This window comes from Clupea harengus, chromosome 8 (assembly GCF_900700415.2).
Source record: "Clupea harengus chromosome 8, Ch_v2.0.2, whole genome shotgun sequence".
NCBI classification, from domain to species: Eukaryota; Metazoa; Chordata; class Actinopteri; order Clupeiformes; family Clupeidae; genus Clupea; species Clupea harengus.
The window spans coordinates 2,826,438-2,846,289 of record NC_045159.1 but is presented as its reverse complement, the minus strand read 5'-3'; the positions used below and the strand labels follow the sequence as shown (position 1 = coordinate 2,846,289).

General features: G+C 41.4%; 4 protein-coding genes across 7 annotated transcripts in view; 1 reads left to right on the top strand and 3 right to left on the bottom strand.

The window, feature by feature from the left end:
* Nucleotides 1-6,262, top strand: part of arhgef12b (Rho guanine nucleotide exchange factor (GEF) 12b) — a 45,009-nt gene extending 38,747 nt beyond the window's left edge. For 3 of the 4 annotated variants that reach the window (XM_031571510.2, XM_031571508.2, XM_031571511.2), the window contains 9 exons: nucleotides 294-461; nucleotides 806-893; nucleotides 1,052-1,129; nucleotides 1,427-1,524; nucleotides 1,726-1,992; nucleotides 2,475-2,699; nucleotides 3,151-3,350; nucleotides 3,498-3,570; nucleotides 3,715-6,262. In XM_031571510.2, the coding sequence (XP_031427370.1) occupies nucleotides 294-461; nucleotides 806-893; nucleotides 1,052-1,129; nucleotides 1,427-1,524; nucleotides 1,726-1,992; nucleotides 2,475-2,699; nucleotides 3,151-3,350; nucleotides 3,498-3,570; nucleotides 3,715-3,725 (1,208 nt within the window). In that variant the 3' untranslated portion in view covers nucleotides 3,726-6,262. The remainder of the gene's footprint in view (nucleotides 1-293; nucleotides 462-805; nucleotides 894-1,051; nucleotides 1,130-1,426; nucleotides 1,525-1,725; nucleotides 1,993-2,474; nucleotides 2,700-3,150; nucleotides 3,351-3,497; nucleotides 3,571-3,714) is intronic. The other variant, XM_031571509.2, reaches the window with a different exon arrangement.
* Nucleotides 5,930-9,791, bottom strand: cenatac (centrosomal AT-AC splicing factor). The gene is made up of 11 exons (XM_012822012.3): nucleotides 9,493-9,791; nucleotides 9,048-9,214; nucleotides 8,815-8,913; nucleotides 8,647-8,713; nucleotides 8,482-8,544; nucleotides 8,187-8,248; nucleotides 7,924-8,038; nucleotides 7,800-7,830; nucleotides 7,261-7,347; nucleotides 6,993-7,125; nucleotides 5,930-6,909 (listed from the first exon to the last, which is right to left on the bottom strand). Exons 1-11 carry the CDS (start codon nucleotides 9,607-9,609, stop codon nucleotides 6,795-6,797), a joined length of 1,056 nt encoding a protein of 351 aa, XP_012677466.2. The 5' UTR covers nucleotides 9,610-9,791; the 3' UTR covers nucleotides 5,930-6,794.
* A 629-nt stretch (nucleotides 9,792-10,420) lies between these two features.
* Nucleotides 10,421-11,539, bottom strand: zgc:194948 (uncharacterized protein LOC796981 homolog). Its single transcript, XM_012821924.3, has 5 exons — nucleotides 11,488-11,539; nucleotides 11,058-11,198; nucleotides 10,815-10,944; nucleotides 10,669-10,727; nucleotides 10,421-10,563 (listed from the first exon to the last, which is right to left on the bottom strand). Exons 1-5 carry the CDS (start codon nucleotides 11,537-11,539, stop codon nucleotides 10,421-10,423), a joined length of 525 nt encoding a protein of 174 aa, XP_012677378.2.
* Nucleotides 11,540-12,000: 461 nt separating this feature from the next.
* On the bottom strand, nucleotides 12,001-19,757 carry pou2f3 (POU class 2 homeobox 3). Its single transcript, XM_031572795.2, has 13 exons — nucleotides 19,526-19,757; nucleotides 19,119-19,175; nucleotides 17,284-17,318; nucleotides 16,433-16,534; nucleotides 16,183-16,288; nucleotides 15,769-15,857; nucleotides 14,980-15,156; nucleotides 14,324-14,465; nucleotides 13,947-14,080; nucleotides 13,693-13,857; nucleotides 13,560-13,596; nucleotides 13,268-13,388; nucleotides 12,001-13,141 (listed from the first exon to the last, which is right to left on the bottom strand). Exons 2-13 carry the CDS (start codon nucleotides 19,165-19,167, stop codon nucleotides 13,099-13,101), a joined length of 1,200 nt encoding a protein of 399 aa, XP_031428655.1. The 5' UTR covers nucleotides 19,168-19,175; nucleotides 19,526-19,757; the 3' UTR covers nucleotides 12,001-13,098.
* Nucleotides 19,758-19,852: the final 95 nt, after the last annotated feature.

Below are 19,852 nucleotides of genomic sequence, written 5' to 3'. Positions count from 1 at the left end.
TAGGAGCAGAAGAAGAGTAGGTCATTTATTTTCATCACATATTTCTTATATATTAAATATATATTAAAAAACAACAGGAACTGACAGAAATATGTATGGTATCTGTACTAAAACAGTGTGATACAATCTACCCAAAACAAAGCATGAGGCAGTGAGCACTGAGGTGGGCCACTGTAACTATGGCTGGGGGCCACTGTAACTATGGCTGGGGGCCACTGTAACTATAGCCGGGGGCCACTGTATCTATAGCTGAGTGTTGAGGCCTCTCTGCACCCCGTCCCCTTCTCTCTCAGAGCTGTACACGCTGCTGCTGGAGGACATCCTGGTGCTGCTGCAGAGGCAAGACGAGCGCCTCATCCTCAAGTGCCACAGCAAGAACCTGGCTGGCACAGCTGACACCAAACACATCTTCAGCCCCATCATCAAGCTCAACACCGTGATGGTGCGCTCTGTCGCCACAGGTGAGAACAGTTAACTGGCCGATCAGACATGTCTACAATCACAATGCTTTATTGACTATTACATTAAGTAAATAACATAAAACATTGGCTGGAAGCTTGGCTTTGGTACATGCATATGTGCATAATACATATCATTTTGACTTTGTTCATTGCAAAGTAGGACTCTGCCACACAGTACATAACAATACATAATAATGAACAGTAAGGTACAGTGAAACATGGAAATGATAAAGTAACAAGGTGGATCACTTCTTTTTGTTGTTGTTGTTTATCAAAGTTCTATATTTGAGCTTGAGTCAAGTAATAATGGAACTGAAATATTTTCTTTTTTTTTCACTTGACAGACAACAAGTCCTTCTTTGTGCTGTCCATGTCAGACAGCGGTGCTCAGATCTATGAGTTGATGGCACAGGCTGTTTCTGAGCAGAGAACGTGAGTGTCAGTGGTGCCTGGAGCATATTGAGTGTTTACCCTGCTGTGAACTACCACTGCCCTTTTGAATTCTCTTCAGCCATACAGCCTCAGGGACTGGTACATGATCCTTCACCCCGTGAGCGCTCATCCTGTGGTGAACTGTTCTCTTTCTCCAGGTGGCAGCGTCTCATCACCCAGAGGGCAGACTCCATGAAGAAGAAGCAGCACAACATCATACCTCTACCCCAGCCGGAGTGAGTGCTTTCGCTAGCTGCTCTCTGTGGCCTTCCTCTCTTACCACAGCCAGGGTTCTTCTCTGACACAGAAGGGCTCCACCATGGTGATGCACTAATGTGGAGCAGGCCTTTAGTCCGTTTTCTGTGTAGACTTCTTTGCAGGACTCAGTGCCTGGCATAATGTACTCCTTGTACCTAGTAACCAATAGGTTTATGTTATCTATTGTGATATATGTATTGATTACATACAGAAAATATAAATAACAAACCAGGAGTGTAAAACCTTTGACATATGATGTGTGATTGGCTCACCAGCGGTGAGCGAGAGACTGTGGAGATAATGAACTCCGCTGGCGTTCAGAAACTCAACAAAGATTCGGACCGCATCTCTACCGGAAGCATCCAGTCCCCTGGTAAATACCTCCGTCTGCCGGACTTTGCCTCTCTTGTTTCTTTTTGTTTTTCATTTGCTTCTCATGAGGATGGGTTTAGTCTGCACTATGCTGACAAAGATGTAATGGGTGGAGATGATGGGTCCTCTATGTCTGCCTGTCCGTCTTTGGCATTGTTCAGATTCTTAATGTTTAATGCCTGTCCACCGTTACTCCTCACAGACAAAGACTTAGCTTCCTCCCAAGGGATTCTTCACACCCCTCCTCCTGGGTCCAACCCGTTTGAGAGCAGTAAATCGGAGGATGAGGAGGAGGAAGAGGAGTCACCACCAGTGCGGGAAGAAGAAGAGGGGCCCTTCCTAGAAACGGACTTGGCTGACAAAGATGCCTTCATCCAGCCTGGGGCGTGTCCGGCTGTTGTCATGGACGATGAGGAGTCTGATGCCTTTGGCTTTTCCTCCTCCAGAGCTGATGAAGCCATACGGACTTGTGAGTATGCCCCCTGCTGGTCGAGTTGGATATCACAGCAAGCCCAACAAGTCAAGTTAATGATTTATTTAAGAGAAATAATAAATAATGGATCAACGATGACCAGTATGGTTAGTACGTCATTGCCTGTTTATTTATCTCTGGAAAATCTGTGTGTTTTTTTTACAAGTGTTTGTAACCCCCCCCCCCCCCTTTCTCTCCTACTGTGAGGCGCATTGTGTTACCTCCTTGTATGAAATGCGTCGTACAAATAAAGTTTGATTTGATTTGATTTGATTTAAGCAAGTTGGTGTTAATTGGTTTATTTTTCTTTTGTCCTCAAAAGGTTTAATTTTGTATATAATGTAATTTTACCAAAGTTTCTATCATATTTTATTAGAACAACCTGTCATAATCTGAAGTTGTGGAATCTAGCTTTAGGAAATAGATTGCTATTGACACTGGTTGTTGGTACCCCTGTGCCCCGTTTTGTGCCCCTGCAGTGGCAGCGCTGCGGCAGCTTCTCATCACCCACATGATGAGTCCGGAGGAGGGAGAGCGTGCCGAGGGGGGAGAGCGTGCGGACACGTCGGTGCCGGCGCGGGCCCCCGAGGACACTGGGGGCCCAGGGCCTCCTGCGGTGAACAACTCTGAGAAGACAGGGCACGCACAGGCCCTCCCTGAGCTGCCGTCTACCGACACGGCCCTCTGCGAGACACCCGAGTGCAGTGAGTCTTATCTGAATTTCTGTGTACATGTATTTGTTTGAATAATGCTTTGAAAAGAAGTGACCGAATAGGAAGGTTACTAAGATCATCAGGGTGGGCCGATCCGAACTGAACTTGATGACTTGGGTATTGATGAGCCTGATCTTACCAATTGAGCTTTGAGAAAAGCAGGCATTTTCTTTTCAAGCTCTTTAAGTGAAAGAATTAAGGCCCTAGTGAGTTGCCCTGCCATTGCATGTAATTGCATGTTACCAGTCAATGAAGTGGAAAACGACTGCCCTGTGTGTGTATGTCATAAAGGCTGACAATAGTGGCGCATGAATAAATAAAACAAAAACACTCAACTAACTTCGATATAACCCAAAAGCCTGAGTGTGCAGTGCTGGTCATCAGGCAGATCCCTGGTTGAACTGGATTAGAAGAACATGTTCTGACTGATGTCCCTGTCCAGCAGCAGGCAGTTACATGGTCCTGGAGGGTTACGGGGGTTTCGAGGAAAGCTGCACTGACGACGATGTCCAGGCGGGCGACTCGGTGATCGACGTGACGAAGCTCCTCTCCTCGTCCTCGCAGACCACGAGCGGACCAAACCTCAGCCGGCAGGTCATGACCCACATCCGCCTCCTTCAGGCCAACCTGCAACACCTCAAGGTTTGGGCCATCACCCCTTTCTAGATTGGAGTTTCTAAGGCAATAATTGATTATTTATTCATCCGTTAATCAGTTCATGAATCAATTGTAGTTAACGATACAGTGCCATATCTTGCCTTTGCTCAACATGCTGAAATGGTTTTGCAGGATGTGGAGATTAAGTATAACCAACTTCGCCAAAGGCTCGCCGAAGCATCTACCGACACAGTGGAGAACAAAGGTGTTTGTAAACCCTCAGACAGATTAAGTTTTATATAAAAGGGAGATTTTCTCTATGCCGTTTCTATAGATGAGTTGTATGTTGAATTCTTTTCTCTCTTTTTTTTTTTTACTCAAACTCGCTTTGTTCTTGTCTCATCTCTAGACAATAGTTAGTGATTCAGGGAGATGCTCCTCTGCTCCAACCTGGAACGACCCCCACGGGAGACAGGGGTGTGTGTGGTGGACACATAGACAGCCCACTCCAGCATGCCCCCTCTCTCCTGTGCTAACGCTCTGAAATGGACACAGACCGCTTGGAGCGGGCGGCCGAGGAAGACGGGAGTGCTTCACACGTCCTCTCCAGCTGCCCCCTTGCTCTTCCCAAATCCTCCACTCAAACGGAGGACCGCATCTTAAGAGCATCTATGCGCACATCTATACCAATTCAGAACGAAGTTGCTCGGCATAGCCTGCTTTCTCAGAGATCTTGGGGTTATATTTATTGGAATTTATGTGAATGTTAAGTTTTCCCTGATGCCTCCACTCACTGGTCATTTCAGGAGACTTCTCCCACTTTATTTTGAAGCAGCTGTATCGCCACATAGGGAGAAGACTGTTGCACTCCATGCTCTCTGTCTAGTCCGCCATTCCTTAAGCCTGCTTGAGTCGCTGGTCCCTTGCTCTAAAGGTGTAGAGAATTACAACAGATCCTCTGTTGTCATCAAAGGGAACTCTTCATAAATGTATGAATTCATCGCTGACATGGAGGCTTGTTACGAGGCCAAATCAGAAACAAATGCTGAATGATGCTGTCCCATATTTCATATTGGACTGAAAAAATTAGGTCAAGGTTGTGTTTTTTTTTTTTTTTACAACCTCAGTTGTGTCGATTTCACGTCTCGGTAGAATTGGGTAACTCCTTCAGTAGTCTGTCCTTTATAAGGATTACGTAACAACTTAATAAGCACAGCATAACACATTCATGAGCATTATGTTAACAATCTTTACATATTCTCATGCATGCTGCACTGTATGTATGATGACCTAATTTGCCATTATCAACATGAAATATCTTGAATGTTAATGTTTTGTTAATGAGCACAATATCAAGCCTAGGAAGAAATGTTTCGGCGATAGGGCTGCTGTAATAAATTGCCTCTTTCCACCACAAAAAGGCCTTCTATAGACACGTTCATATCTCCACGGCCTCAGTATCATGACCTGAAGACACACTGCAACATACACTGTGTCCATTCGTTGGAGTAATAGACTGAAGCTATTGGGACTTCTACAGCAGAAATGGTTGTCCAGGTAACTCGTTTACAGCAGTGGTTCTCAATCTCGTCTTTGCATGTTTTCAGTCCTTCCTTGCATGCCCACTTTACTCATCGGTGGCCCTTTTTGATTAGCTGAACAAACTTGGATTGGTTAAAGGTAGGGTCTGTGATTCTGAGCCCATACAAATTAAGCAAATCGCTCCCCTAGCTGTCTGTTCAGTCCTAGCGCTGTACACGGGTAGCAAACATGGTGGCTCAGATCAAGTCATCAACAGTTCCGGCCAATTCAACATGTTGCCCCAGGTGCAAGGAAAAGAGAGGGCTGATTTGATTGGCTGTTGAGCTAAAACATCAACATTTCGCCAGAATCGCAGATAAAGATAATAAAGAGCATTTGAACGACATTGATTTTAGTCAGATGTGTTCCGCTCCAGTATAGATGGAGGTTATGCAGGGCAAAGGGGCAGAAGCAGGATCAGAAGTGAAAAACCTGATTTAAGTGATTTAACAGCGTTTTGAATTATTGGGTTTTCTGAAGGTACACCGTGTCGCTGAATACCTGAATAGTAGAGGATACTGATGCTTGATTACATAACAGTCTTTGACCGAGGAAAGCTCTCTATACTCCAGCACCTCCACAGAAAGAGAGGTTGGTTCCTGGTTCCCAATCATCCTTTAAAAGGATATCTAAAACAGAAGGCTATCAGCACTGAGTAGTGAGATTGGAGTAAGACTGACGCCATTACAACATTTATCATCAGGTACGTTGAAGTAACGTTGTCAGTGTAGACAGAGACCGACTCTGCTGGTAGCATGGTGTGAGGCAATGCCTTTTTCTCTCTCCATCACAAATGTAACTGTGGCTTGGTGGTTGTGTAACTGTAGGAGTTAAGGAGGCAACTTTTCCTTTGTATCCTTTGGAAATGAAGCTACTGAAGATCTCTTCACCTTAGAGGGGAGGACACAAATTTCTGTAAAATACATGTGTAACAGAACTACATTGAAACAGAGTTTGCCGAAAACGCAACGGTCCCCACATTTGCAGGACTCTCGCGACAAGATGAATTATTGGAGTTCAGATATATGAAGAAACACCAGAGCTTATGAAATGACCTGTATGGTTTATTTTAAATGTAAAATTGTAATTATGAACACTGCATCTCTCACCAGAGGAGTCCTTGAACGTGCTCTTCTGCTTTCTACACCTTATGTACTGTTTTAACATAAACTACTAAGACGAAAAAAATAAAAGACTGCAAGGTATTCCCTAAATATTAATGTTATCTGTATTTTTATTATTTTGTCTAGATGTTCATGAGGTATTATATTTTATGAAGAACACTATTATGATCTTTGGCTTTCTGTTGAAATCATGAATAACTTTAGTTGAGAGATTCTATTAAATTTGAAACTGATACAATGTCAAACATAAAACAAACTTGTGTCTTCATTTTCTTCACTCCATCTCAAGAATGATCTGAAACAGTCTATAGATGTAAAAACACACTGCCACTGCAAAATGACACTACATTCTTCATACAAATAAATATTAATCAGACTGCTCCTCAAGACATTTTTCCAAATATTGCGACAAAACCTCTTGCATCCTCCCATCATTATGAATGAAAAACATTGCAGGTACAATACACTATATACATGAAGTTGCATTTCTGGACACTTGGGTAATGCCCAATGCACTGAGTAGTTTAAAACCAAAACAACAATTAATTAAATATACACATGTGTACAACTGATATAGTTGAAATAAAAAACAAAACGAAGCCTAATAATGCAGATTCTACAAGCAACAATGTTTGTGCCATAGCGTGTCAGCTGACGACTATTAGTGTTACACTGTCCGGTGTGATGCAGCATCTTGACCCTTTATGCTTGGATCACTATGACCCCTATCACAGTAAACTTAACTGTTTTAAGCCATTGACAAATACATACATTTACCAAGCAACTACGTGTCACTGACAGTGTGGTTCAACTTCCTTGCCCTCTTTCCACCTTTCCCCCTAAGGCCACTCTTCCTCTTCCGTCGCCCAGTCTTTCCTTCCTCCTCATGGAACTGATGCCTGCGAGAGAAGATATGCAGATCATTGGCGCTATCGCCATCTTACTCAATAAAACACAGGAGGAACAGTAACGATTTCCCAACCTGGACTGCCATCGTCTGCCATTGTTCCACACCCGGCCAAAGGATGGTAGCCAGTTCGGATCCGTGTGTGAACTGTGGTCAAAATTGGCTCCAACCCGATCAGGTGGGAGTTTCTTCAGCTTCTCTTGCTCTTCTGGATTTGGTGAAAAAGGTTGTTGGTGTGAAGTATGAAAGTACAAAAAAATTAAGATGACAGATCAATACGAGGACATCACTGTATCATATTAAAAAAAAAAAAACAATAAAATAAATTCAGTAAAAGGGTTACTTTGCTTCAAGAAGTCTTGCAGTGATGGCCCAATGTCCTGTACTGTTGTCTCCTGAGGGTCCTCTTGCATCCATGGAGGAATGGCTCCTACAAAGAGAGTCAAGGTTTTATCAAATGATTTTACACAGATCATAGTCTCCAAAGCCTTCACAAGGTCATCCTTTTTTTATAGATATACACATAAATTTATTAAGAATTTTGTTAATTTAACAGACAAACAATACAAGACAACACAACAAGGCACATTTAATGCAATTTGCCCTCACATATAGCACATACAATAGATGTTCGTGTCACAGTAGACAGTGTGTTACAGTCATTAGTATTACATCAGCTAACTTACATTGTTTAAATGTTAAGTAAGAAGTAATTCCCCTCAACCATTGTGATGTGGCACAGGGTGTATCCGATTTCCATCAGCAAGTTATACATCTTTTGGCTTCCAGAAAACAAATATTCAGTAGACCTAACTTTTTTAGAGGTAATGAAGTCCTCTAGATAGAGATTCAATAGACACAATTTCACAAGGTCATCCTTACCGGTGTGGACATTCCCACTGCTCGAGGAATCCTGAGGGGGAAATTTTTTTAAAAGAAAGCCATTTATTGATCTAGCAGCACATACACACCAAAGTTAACACAAAACCACTGGAATGAGATCTACCTGATAGCCGATGAAGGTCAAGCCATTCTCAGTGCCTGACCACCGCCTCTTCACCACTGGATCAACCCAGCTGGGCCCTGGTTGGTCTTCTTGCCCTTGGGACCTTAAATGAGAGCTTCATGCCCAATCAAAACCCATGTTATTCAGATGGTGTGCTTGTTTTTGTGAATATGTGCTTTGGAATGTCACTCCTCAAATTACATTTTCATAAGACTTAGCCTACAGAAGTGATAGACAGAATAACCCAAGACTGGTGTCCTTACCCGCCCAAGATCTCAGAATCCTGTTGAGCTTGTTCAGCAGATTGTTCCAATTCTGGGTCACACTATGTTTTATTCAGGAAAAGTCAACAATGGTTTGCAAGGTCCTTCCATACCACAACCTAGAAAAGGCCCTTCCAGCCTTTTTGTTTCTCTTATGACTTATGGAAAAATGACAGATTGAACATTTGCCTCACAATCACAGGGTTTAAATTATACAGATCTGATTAAATCAGGAATACGAATACAGAACACCCTTATGATGTGGATACTGTTGTTGAATCCTGGAAAAACAAACCTCAATGACCGAATGAAGAACATCAAAGCGATGTTGCTCCTGGGCTCTTATGACGGCAGCTTGCTGGAAAACAACAGCACAAATATAATGAATGTAAGCATCTCCAAGAATGTCTCGAAAGGAGCATGGCTGCCTCATGAGCCCATGTAAATATGCTCTGTTTACCTCTTTGATGTGTACATCCTCTTTCTCTTCGAAGTTTTCCAGAGCTTTGGCTACCTCTTCTTTAAACCTGAGAGAAACATTCATTTAAATCTTAGACCAACACGTCCGAGACGGTCATGTTTAATTAGTGAGATAACGGCGCAGATGGCGAGCAGGTAGTGGGCATACCTATCGACCTCTTCTGAGGGTATGATACATTTGTCCCTGAGCTTCGGGTCAGCTTTATTCTCCCACCAAAACTTGTGTGTACTTGTTCTGTGCTCTCGACTGAAGAAAAAAAGAAAGAAAGAGAGAGAGAGAGAGGGAGAGAGATGCAGCGTTACACCATAAACACTTTTATATCAACTTATCACGACACGATTTGCATACATAACTTATATCAGATAAACAGAGGAGCTTACGTGCTCATGTGCTCCAGCAAACCACCGAACAACACGGTGAGATTTCCATTTGTGACATGCTTTGGCACCTCGAGCGCACAGCAGTAACACCAAAAGTTGCATTGGTGTTCAGTACTCGAGTACTTCTCCACTTGTGGGATTTTAATGGTTCGCCGGGCTTCTTTCACCTTGGGTTAGAAAACGAGGTGTACAGAGAAAACGTTCCCATAATTACACAATTACGAATACAGACAATCCATCTTCAAAATGTACTGTGCAGGAGATGACTGGTAACTGCTAACGTTAGCTTAATCACAATGTTAACGTTAGCCATGATGTATGTGTCAAGCTAATTTACTGCTACAAAACATGGAAGCCAAAAACGGGAGGGTGAGGTGGATTATTTTACCTACCGAGCACCCTAGGTTGTGTGAATGGTGTTTGAATTTGGCTAAGTCAACGTTACCTTCTCCAAGAACTTCACGAGAACCACTTTTAGTTTAGCTTGATGACTTTTCCCAAAGATATGTCCTTTCCCACTGAAATCGGATTGTCTGCATACTGCACAATAAAACGCAACCATCTTGTCTGTTAGCTCAGTCCATTAGTAATTGCATTTTAATTCAATCGGATAGCAAGGATAACCTCGAGCTTGAAAACAACACTTCGAGTTCTGTTTACAACGTGCAACACTAGCTGTTTTGTGACGTTACGCGAATGAGAGATGAGCTGAAATCTTTACTATCGCCCTCGTCTGGCTGGGAAGTACTAACGTTGTTTTTATCAGCCAAGCCAAGCGAAAACATTTTAAGGATAAGAGTCGTTCAGACATTTCCATATTAAAAACAAAAGCTCTTTACAGTGATTGACCAGAACTATGCCATAACTGAAGTGAAACTCACAACTCCTCTCAATATTTCGCTGCGGTGGAAGTTTGACATTCTAAAACTGATTGTTCCAATCCTTGATTGTGATTGGCTAAATCGCGTTCCACGCCATTGTAAAATTTTACAATATGTTTACAAAATGCTAAAGGTAGGCTTATATCACAGGTGAAATTACACTGTGTATCAAAAAGGGCACTGCTTGAAGACATGATACGCTCATTCTCGAAAACGAAAGTATAAGATTATTGGGTGGCAAACACTTGTTTTGTTTTAAATTTCATTCCCTAAACTTTGTCTCGGGATGTTCTGGTGTTTGCTTTCTGGTGTTATTTGTGAGCCAAAATTGAGACTGACACTTGAACTGTAACCATTTTTATTCATCATAATATTCAACCTCAGACACCTGAATTCTAACTTGCATAGGCACATGCGTAGATATGCATGGATAGGAAAAATGTCAATATTATAATAAGGCTATTTATTTTCGTGTAAATTAATAGCGTTGCTTCAGTCCTCATCATTTGATAAGACAATGGTGATAGTAAGGGCCACCAGCAGAAATGCCATGGCAACAGACAATATCACAGTAATGACGATCATGGATCCACTCCGTGCTGGAAGAACAGTGTCTATTCCACTATAGTCCTGTGCTGTAAATAAGAGATCACACTGTTTTAAAATTATGCCAAGACCATTACACCTCTTATCCAGTACAATACAAATGATTGGAGTAAAACTGTATTGAAATTAATCACCTGATCTTGTAGAAGCTGTCACAACATTGCTCTTCTCTAAATCAGTGTGGTACTGGAAACTGGCAAAGGGAAAACATTTTACCAAATCACTTTTAAAGCAGTATGAAATACTTTGTTTCCCTGGAATACTCTAGAAGAAATATTACCTATAGTTAGTTCCACTAGCCAGATCAGACACTTTGTATAATCCGATGTTGCTTGTGACCAAGTGTCCTTCTCTCCCAGTACCTGTCATGTTCCCACATGAGGGCACTATAAATATGTGTTCCAAGATCCCTGTGGGACGAAAAAAGGAATGCCACATATAATAAATACTTAAATATGAACTTTAAGTAATGTACAAATATGTACAGTTTGCGTAGGTTTTACAAGGTGATGTTTGTACTTACAGCTCTTGTTGTTGCTATCATTGTATGCCAGACTCACATTCTGTCCTTCCAGGGAACATGGCGGCAGACTCAACAGCAGAGAGTCTGTGAATATTCCTGTTACAACTCCGTCCTCTTCCTTCAGGACCCTCACAGTGAATTCTAAGTATGATGTAATCATCAATCATCAATCATCAATTATCAATCATCAATCATCACTCTAAGTAAATGTTAGTGATTCAAACAGATACCAGTTTTAAGATCAGAAGAAAAGGGTCATGCCATTCTCAATCGAAGCTACAGATATGTGACAACACTGACTTGTGGGAAGTCATTGGAACTCTTATGTTGCAGTAGTTTAAATGGATACTTAATGGTATCTCATAAAAAAAAACATTGGGGGATAATGTTAAACCCATTAAATCCAATTTAATGATGAAATCTTACAAACCTGCATTGGTGAGCGTGAAAAGTGCCCCAACGAAGAGGAGTGTGGTCAGCATAGTCGCTCAAGGAGAGTCAAACTAAGTGTCTTTGGAACATAACGGTGTAAAATGATATTAGAGAACAAATGAAACTGGAACAACAGGAACAAGGTCATAAGCACAGTGAACAGGCACTGTCAATAGAGGTAGACACAAAACAGGTTTGGCAAGGTGGCCTGAGTTTTCACCATTTTCTTTACACACCCGTCGTTGTTTGTTCAGTTGAACTGAATTTAAGAGACTTGGTTGTTTGAGAATGTGTCCTGTTTGAGAATGTGTGACTGGAATTTTCTTGATACTTCTATTCATGATGCATGACTTAAATGTAAATATTTGCGCTGTTATCCTGTTGACCAATGAACTGTTAAGTACACATTACAGAAATATAACAACAACAACAATTATAATTTTATTTAGTTTAAATAAAGAATAAAGGCAGTAACAAGCATTTTCACACATTTCACTCAACATGAATGGCGTAGTATACAGCATTTTTTATTTATTTTTTACAAATGGTGTAAAGGTGTAGCACAAATTTGTGTCCCTTGCAGATATAAAAGTATTCAATCAATAGTGACCTCTCTTGAGGCCTGATTTAGGTCCCTAATTCTTCATTTTGGATTTAAAAACACATTAGGTACACATTAAGTGTAAACCTGCCTTCAGGACAATCTCTTTTATTTTAACTTGTGCAGCTACCGTACTTTTTTCTGCACTTTTTGTTGGCCATACACTGTTCTACCATATCAGTTCTTATCCATCAGTCTAAACGTTCTGCCAACTACATCTTGTTTTCTTACGAAAAACACTGCCAAATGTACCTTTAAATCCTTCATCTGTTGTAAATACATTAAATCCAAACATGTTGCTCTTGTATTAGCATTGAACATTTGAGATGGCTATCATACTAACATCAAATGAAAATCCAATAGACATTACGATACAACCACAAACATTTATTTTAGCTTGCACTCCATATGAATTCTCTTATGAGCGCACATTTTAAGTTCAGGAAATATTATTTCAAATTCTTTTGAAAGATAGAAAGGCACATACTTCCATAAATTAGCAGGTCCACATCTACTTTTGCCATAAATATGTACAAAAAATATATCTGCAAAATATGGGGTGTGTTTGCATGTTCCTACTGACATAATAAAGTACAAGAACAAAAGAAAAAGTAAAACATATAATGTAAACACACTGGTGTTATTGGATCTCTCCTTCTTTGAGGGGTTATTCACTCTTCTGTCCTCCTCTTCTCTGTAGCGAGGACACTTGAATGTCCTTGAGCAACCAGTTCAATTAAATCACACATACTGTCACATAACTTAAACCCGTTTACATGGCACATTTCACCACATAGCAGAGGAGGAGAAGAGGAAACAGGAGACTTTCCAGTGAACAGGTTGCTCAGGGTGGTCCCTGCAAACTTCAGTCATTTCGAACAAAGGCCTTCATAAGTGAGATTTACAATGCATCTCCAAAATCCATTTGACATCAGTGAAAAAAGGGCCTTCATGTTTGAGCGCAGGAGCTGATCCAGTGGTTCTGGATGGCCCAGCTGGCTTTATCTTCTAGTGATGATAAGACGGATGACTCCATGTACGATACCAGGGCCTGAAAAGATATCAGGCGTGTCACAAAAAGGCTGTTTGGAGTCACAACACGGCTTGATGTGGCCGGATGTAAATTTGATGAAAATGGCATTGTGACTGCTAACGTTAAAAAGGCGATTGACTGTACCCTGCAGACTGTACCCCGAAGGACTGGTTGACTCCCTGTGAGGTCAGCAGGTTGGAAGTGGAGGAGAGCCCGCTAGGAGAGGACCCTCTGCCCGGGCTGCCGGGGGAGGAACTGGAAGAAACTGAATTGACAGAACAAACAAACCCATAATATTAACCCATTCATGAAAGGCACAGGTCTGTTCTGTGGTACACCTGTATAGTGTGCCCTGTGACGTGATAAACCGTTCTATCTTTTTGTTTGACAGGCATTAGTTGGCCTTATTTGGTCTGAAATGAACGACCAGACTTACCTCCCCCTGTTGGACTGTAGGGCCTAGAGGTGGCAGCCTGAACCAGGAAGAAAATAAAATAAATATGGGTGATCTCATGGGACAGAGTAGGGCATAATTGCAGCACTGACATTTGAAGTTCAAAGAGACTCACTATTCTAGAGTTGAAGTTGTGTGGCTTTATGGGCGAAGAGGACACGGGCAAGAAGATTCTCTTCTCCTTCTGCCGGCGGTTGCAGAACCAGACACGCACCACCTCCTTCTCCATGGCCAGCTGTTCTGAGATCAGCGCAATCTCCTCTGAGTTAGGCTTGGGGTTCTGCAATGTCATGTTAGTTCACATTTATAGGGACAGTGGCAACCTCTTATAGAGCAAACAAACAAATCATTCAAAATAATTCCACGCACATCACCGAAACGTTTCTCCAGGGTGAGTTTAATGTTGGTCTCAATACTTGTCCTCTTTTTTCTCTTCCTCCCGTAGCCCTCCATTAGCTGGGGTAGTGTAGGCTGGTTGGACATGGTGTCAGCGGGGGAGTTCTCTGAGAAAACACAAATTACAAATTTGAAGGAGTATCATTTCAGACACAGAGGTGACTATAAAGCTGCTGTAAAGAGTGGCATTAAACAAACATTGTATGGCTTATCAGATTAGAGAAAAAAATACCCAAAATGGCAAGTGCCCTACAATCTTGATCCTCTTGCATTTATTGTAGAATCCCTTTAGAAAATGGTTGGTTGCCAATGTAAGGACTTTATCTGTGGTACACAGTAGACAGATGTACCTGCGTCACTCAGCCACTTCTCCAGCAGGGGCTTCAGCTTGCACATGTTCTTGAAGCTCAGGTTCAGAGCCTCAAAGCGTGAAATTGTGGTCTGGCTGAAGTCATTCCCGTATAGTTTCCCCATGGCCAGTCCCACATCACCCTACAGAATGAGAAAAAGAAAAACCCCACAAGTCAGCTCTCGGTGAGAAAATCATAGGCATCTCCATGTTTACAGCTTCTACCTGGAACTGACTAATGGCCATAAACAATGGTCCGAACAATTGCATCCTCACATGTTGAGAAAAGAGTCGGACTGAAACACTCGAGTGCAATGCAAATCCATACACCGAATCATGACAGGGTCATAAAGGTCAGACTATCAAAGGGTGATTGGAAAACATTATGTAAAGTAGTCTTCTTCCTATGTTTTACATATTTCATTCCAGTAAAATACGTGTACATTTCAGTATCTGTGATTTAAATGCGGATTTGAGAGTAGCTATTTATCTTGTTTCACCTCGTTTGAAATTATAAGGGATTGACCCCTACTATATTATTCAGACAGAACATATTAAGCACCAGAATGACTAGAAACCAGAAACACCATTAAGTGTAATGTATCTGTCCTAAAGTGTTTTGTTTTCAAGCGACCCTGAAACCAAGTGGCCCTTCACCTGCGTGAAGCCCAGTTTGATCCTCCTCTGCTTGAAGGACTTGGCAAACTGCTCCAGCTCCTCCAGGTCATTGGGTTCATCCTGCGGCGAGGTGCCAACGTGTTTGGGGACCTGCAGGTGGGACATATCCAGATGCCCGTCCACTGTGGGTCCCGCCAGGCCTGTGCGACTCATCCCCTGTGGGGGGTAAGGAACATTTACTTAGAGGGAGTTAAAATAGGCCTGAGATGGCTTAGCTCAAGGCAAAATCCTAGATGTCCGTTTAGATCCTGCATCAACATTTAATGTTGCTGGTGAGTTAACAACTGTTCTCGGATGCAAATTCCAGAACGTGAATGTAGGTTTTTTATGTCTTTTTCACGAACAAACACTTAAAGCAGCCGTAATGAGTTTCGGTGTAAAACTCACGAGCTAACTAAAAGGCATGCAGAAACTCTGCACCAAAAACAGTGAGTGATACCGTGCTATAAAATCTTTTCTTACATTTTTGCATTGTGGTCTGTCCTGGACAACAGAACTACATACACAGTGCATAGCCTGGGCAGCTATTGGAAAAGAGTTTACCTGTCCTTCACATGACCATATGCCATCAAAATGAATTTGAAGATAAATCCAAAACTAGTTGCCTATACAAACATACCTCAAAAAGTGGTACATTCCTGCATATTGTTGCAGGAAGTATAAATGTTTTAGTCATTATTGACACCATTGTTTAGTTCAGTTACAATATTGCATTTCTTTATTAACACCTTTCATGTGTTCTGGAGAGCAGGAGTATGTGAAGTGTACCTGTGGAGTAAGGGCCAGGCCAGGCTGGTGCTGCATTAGGCCAGTCTGGGATTGGGAGGGTAACGAGAGGAGGTTCGGCTGTAGTAAAGCTGTTGAGACAATCGTAGCTTTAGTGTGCAACTCAGAAAGACTGAAATAAGGGTGAGGAATTCTACGATCAATCTACAAATGCCCTCATCCACACAGAGTGGCATGTCTTCTTGCACATAGATGCTCTTAGAGCAATTTACAAATGCCCTCATCCACACAGAGTGGCATGTCTTCCTGCACATAGATGCTCTTAGAGCAATTTACAAATGCCCTCATCCACACAGAGTGGCATGTCTTCCTGCACATAGATGCTCTTAGAGCAATTTACAAATGCCCTCATCCACACAGAGTGGCATGTCTTCCTGCACATAGATGCTCATTTACCTTGGTGTGAAGATTGTGCCTGAGACAGGAGAAAGGAGGAAGATGATGACAGATGGGAACCGGACATCAAAAGCAGCTGCGGGAGAGGAGGTAGGGGGGGGAGGTCCTGCATAGTGACAAACACAAGAAAATGTTCAGTATTCTAATCACGGAGGCAGACTTGAGTTTGTCTGACATCTCATTTGTAATTGTGTCAAGGGATTGCATATGCTGGATTGCCATGAAATGTTGTAAAGTTGTAGTTCCTTACTCCTGTAAGTGACCCCCCTGACATGTAGGAGCCTTGAGGCAGGTGGCATGTCTTGTGTGAGGCAGCTGAATGGGGAGAGTCATGCAGATCTTCTGTTTTGATCTGGGCATGAGAGGTTGGTTCAGGTTAATGATTGATGTGAGATCGTGAGATCATGTTAGGCACACTAACAACATGGGCACACACTGAAAAATAATCGTGATGGACCATCGAATTCGAAAAGTGTATTACATATCAGCAGGACGCACTGATCGGAAGTCAATATTAGGTGGACAGAGTGGTGTGTGATGGCCCTCAGGTGTGTGTGCTCCGCCTGATCAGTTGGCTGCTAGACTCGTTAAACAAGATGGAAGCTTTGACAAACATACACACACCTTCCCCCTCCTCAGGCGGCAGGGTATGCAAATGTTTCCTAAGGCCTGGGGCCAGTTCCTGCACACTACACTACACCCTCCTAAGCCCTTTTCAAAGTTACGAGCATACTACATACAAGCACGCTACAACTCACATACTGGAAAAAAAGTGCTGTAAATGTTTTACAATCTGTGGATATAAGTTAAGTTTAGCATTAACTAACCACATGGTCAATTTATTCTTTTTTTGTTTGTGTTTTAAATGGGATAGCTATTATCTATACCTTACTGGGAAACATTATCTTAGAATCTGGAGGGGAATATGACAGCCCTAAGGCGAACTCAGCTAAGTTAAAAGGCAACACACTTATAGAGACAGTTAAAAATGTTCAGCTGAAGGGGAATATGACAGCCCTAAGGCTAACTCAGCTAAGTTAAAAGGAAACATATGTATAATATAGAGACAGTTAAAAATGTTCAGCTGAAGGCTCTACTTACTTGTCTGGTGAAGTCAATACCATTTTGTTCAATGTCTGAAATGTTAAAAAAAAAATATTTCTTGACGGACACCACGACAAATCATGTCCAAATCATTTTTCAATCATATGGAGTAAGGAAATATTGACAGGAAGACACAATGAAGTCACACAGACAGATCAAAAAAGTTTAACAAATTATGCAATGATGAAATATATCACGGAGGAATGCAGAGGCCGGCCATGCCAGGTAATCTTTCCTCATTTGGAATTCAAATGAATACACTGTGAGTTTGTGGTGAGCACTGTGCTTGTTCATCCCACAGTATGGAAATATTTCTTCTCCCGAGTCTAACTTCCAGTATGGAAATTAGGACTGGATGCAAATAAGCACGTATCCTTGGCAACCCTTGAAGGGCTGTGGATTTGAATGCTTGTAGACCCCCCCCCCACCACTCCCTCTGTCATCCACTACTCTGTATTATGACCTATATTTGTCATGACTTAATTTGTTTGACATGATGTTAATTTATGTAATACTGTCAATTTAAATAGCTAAGAATAGTGTGTCTCACCCTACTTCATATCCTCGAAAAGTTTTTGTATTCCTTTTTGTTGGGTAAAAAACAGAATGGGAAACTCTATACTTAAGTTTCTGTGAATTACTTTCAAAGAAAATGTCTATGGTAATGTCAACAAAGAAGTATCATCACATAGAACAACTTTAAATCAAGTGATCATTAAAAGCTTGTGGATCTTACAAAGATTTGTTTGCTTGGATAGGAGTTAATGAACATAAATTCTGTAAAAAAAATCCAAACAAACTTTATCAGAACTAGATTTGTAAACAAAAAAATATCTTCTCTAGAACATAAAGAAAATCTGGATTTTTTTTTCCACTACCCTTATGAGACTTATAGATGCTTTCGGGCAGGTCAGTGGTGGCTGGGGATCTTAAATTCTTTGCTTAGTTAATTTGAAAAGTCACAAGCATACTAAATTCACTCTAAAATCATCAAACTACAAGTGAACATAGTTTCAGACACAAGGCTCTCTTCAAATACCTAATTATAATAAAACTGTTTCATGTGAAAGTGGCAAGACTATTTCAAGTTTCAGTATTGCTGGAGGCTACGGTTGGCTCAGTAAAAACACAAAGAGGGACATCCTGTTAGACTGAGCGGGTAGAAAAGACAATAAAACTGAGCAACTGAGGTTCTCTGTGCTTCATCCGTATCTTCCCTTTTCCTGCCATGCCCATGGCTGGTGTAATAGAACATCGGATCTATTCTGTTGTGACACTTGTCAAACGGTTTGCCTTTTGATCTCTGACAGAGGTAGGATCATCTAGAAACAAGCCTGGACTCGGCTTTTGCCAAAACTATACAAAGAAAAAGTCCAGGTTCAGAAACACACACAAATCCTCCTTCCTTAGCCAATGTTCCAGAAATCATTAACAGAAATAATATAGAATATATAAGATATAATAATAAAAATGATATTACTATTTTTTCTTTCACAATATCTGTCATGATGTGAGGATTCACATTAAACACCACTATGTCAAACTGCCTTGTGAAAAATACGTAATTTATAGAAGTTTTCATTTAAGTTCTTCCTGTTGTTCAATTCAATTCAATTAATACATACATCTCATGAACACATACTTATACATAGATTATATCCAAAAATTAAAATTTGACTGAAGCAAACTTACTCCAGAAGCAGAGCATATCCCTAAGTGGGATAAGAACACCTTGCAGGTGATAAAAGCTGTGTACAAAAACTGACTGATATACACATGAAATGAAAGGATTCTCAGGTGTAAAGTACAACAAAGGGTTGTGTCTGCCTTACCAGCTTGTTCATTCTGAGTTTCTGACTGCTCCACATGCTCTGTGCTCATCTTAATATCTGTAATGATAAATGCAGCTGATTTTCCTACAGGATCACAACTTTATGTGGACACAAGGCAGTTCAGACAGAGCTCACAGTAAAATGATCATGAGGTTATTCTAATGAGTCAAACTTTCAAATCAACTCCCGCAAGTAATCACTGTTGTAATATTCATAAGTTTGAAGGGTGTCCCCCACTCAGCAAGCATCACAATCTCTTGCCTGTCTGATCGCTCTCAGACTCCAAGTTTGGACTTATGATAAACCAGCTACTTAATAAGCGCTATCACTTCTAACATTGTATGCAAGAGAAAAGGGTATAAATGTAATATATGTTTTAGAAGGCGCTCAGAAAGGATGCCACTTACCTGGACAGTGCCGTAACAACACAGAGATTATTGAACTAACGAATGGTTGTTTCCAGGCTTTCCTTGATCCTTTCCTTGATAATGAACGTGTATTCCACTTTATCTCTTACATCTACAGAGAAACGTTGACATTTCCCAAACTAGGTTAGTGGAAGAACGTTCATCTTTTGAGTATACTGCACCTGCAGATAGATAGGCAATTTGCATAAGTCCCCCGGTCTGTCCTATCCAGACTCTGATGTTTTGCATAAGACAACAATAGGCACTGTGGGCAGCAAACTTCGAAAAGCTTCACTGAAGTGTGTGTGGCAACGGGTCTATGAGCTT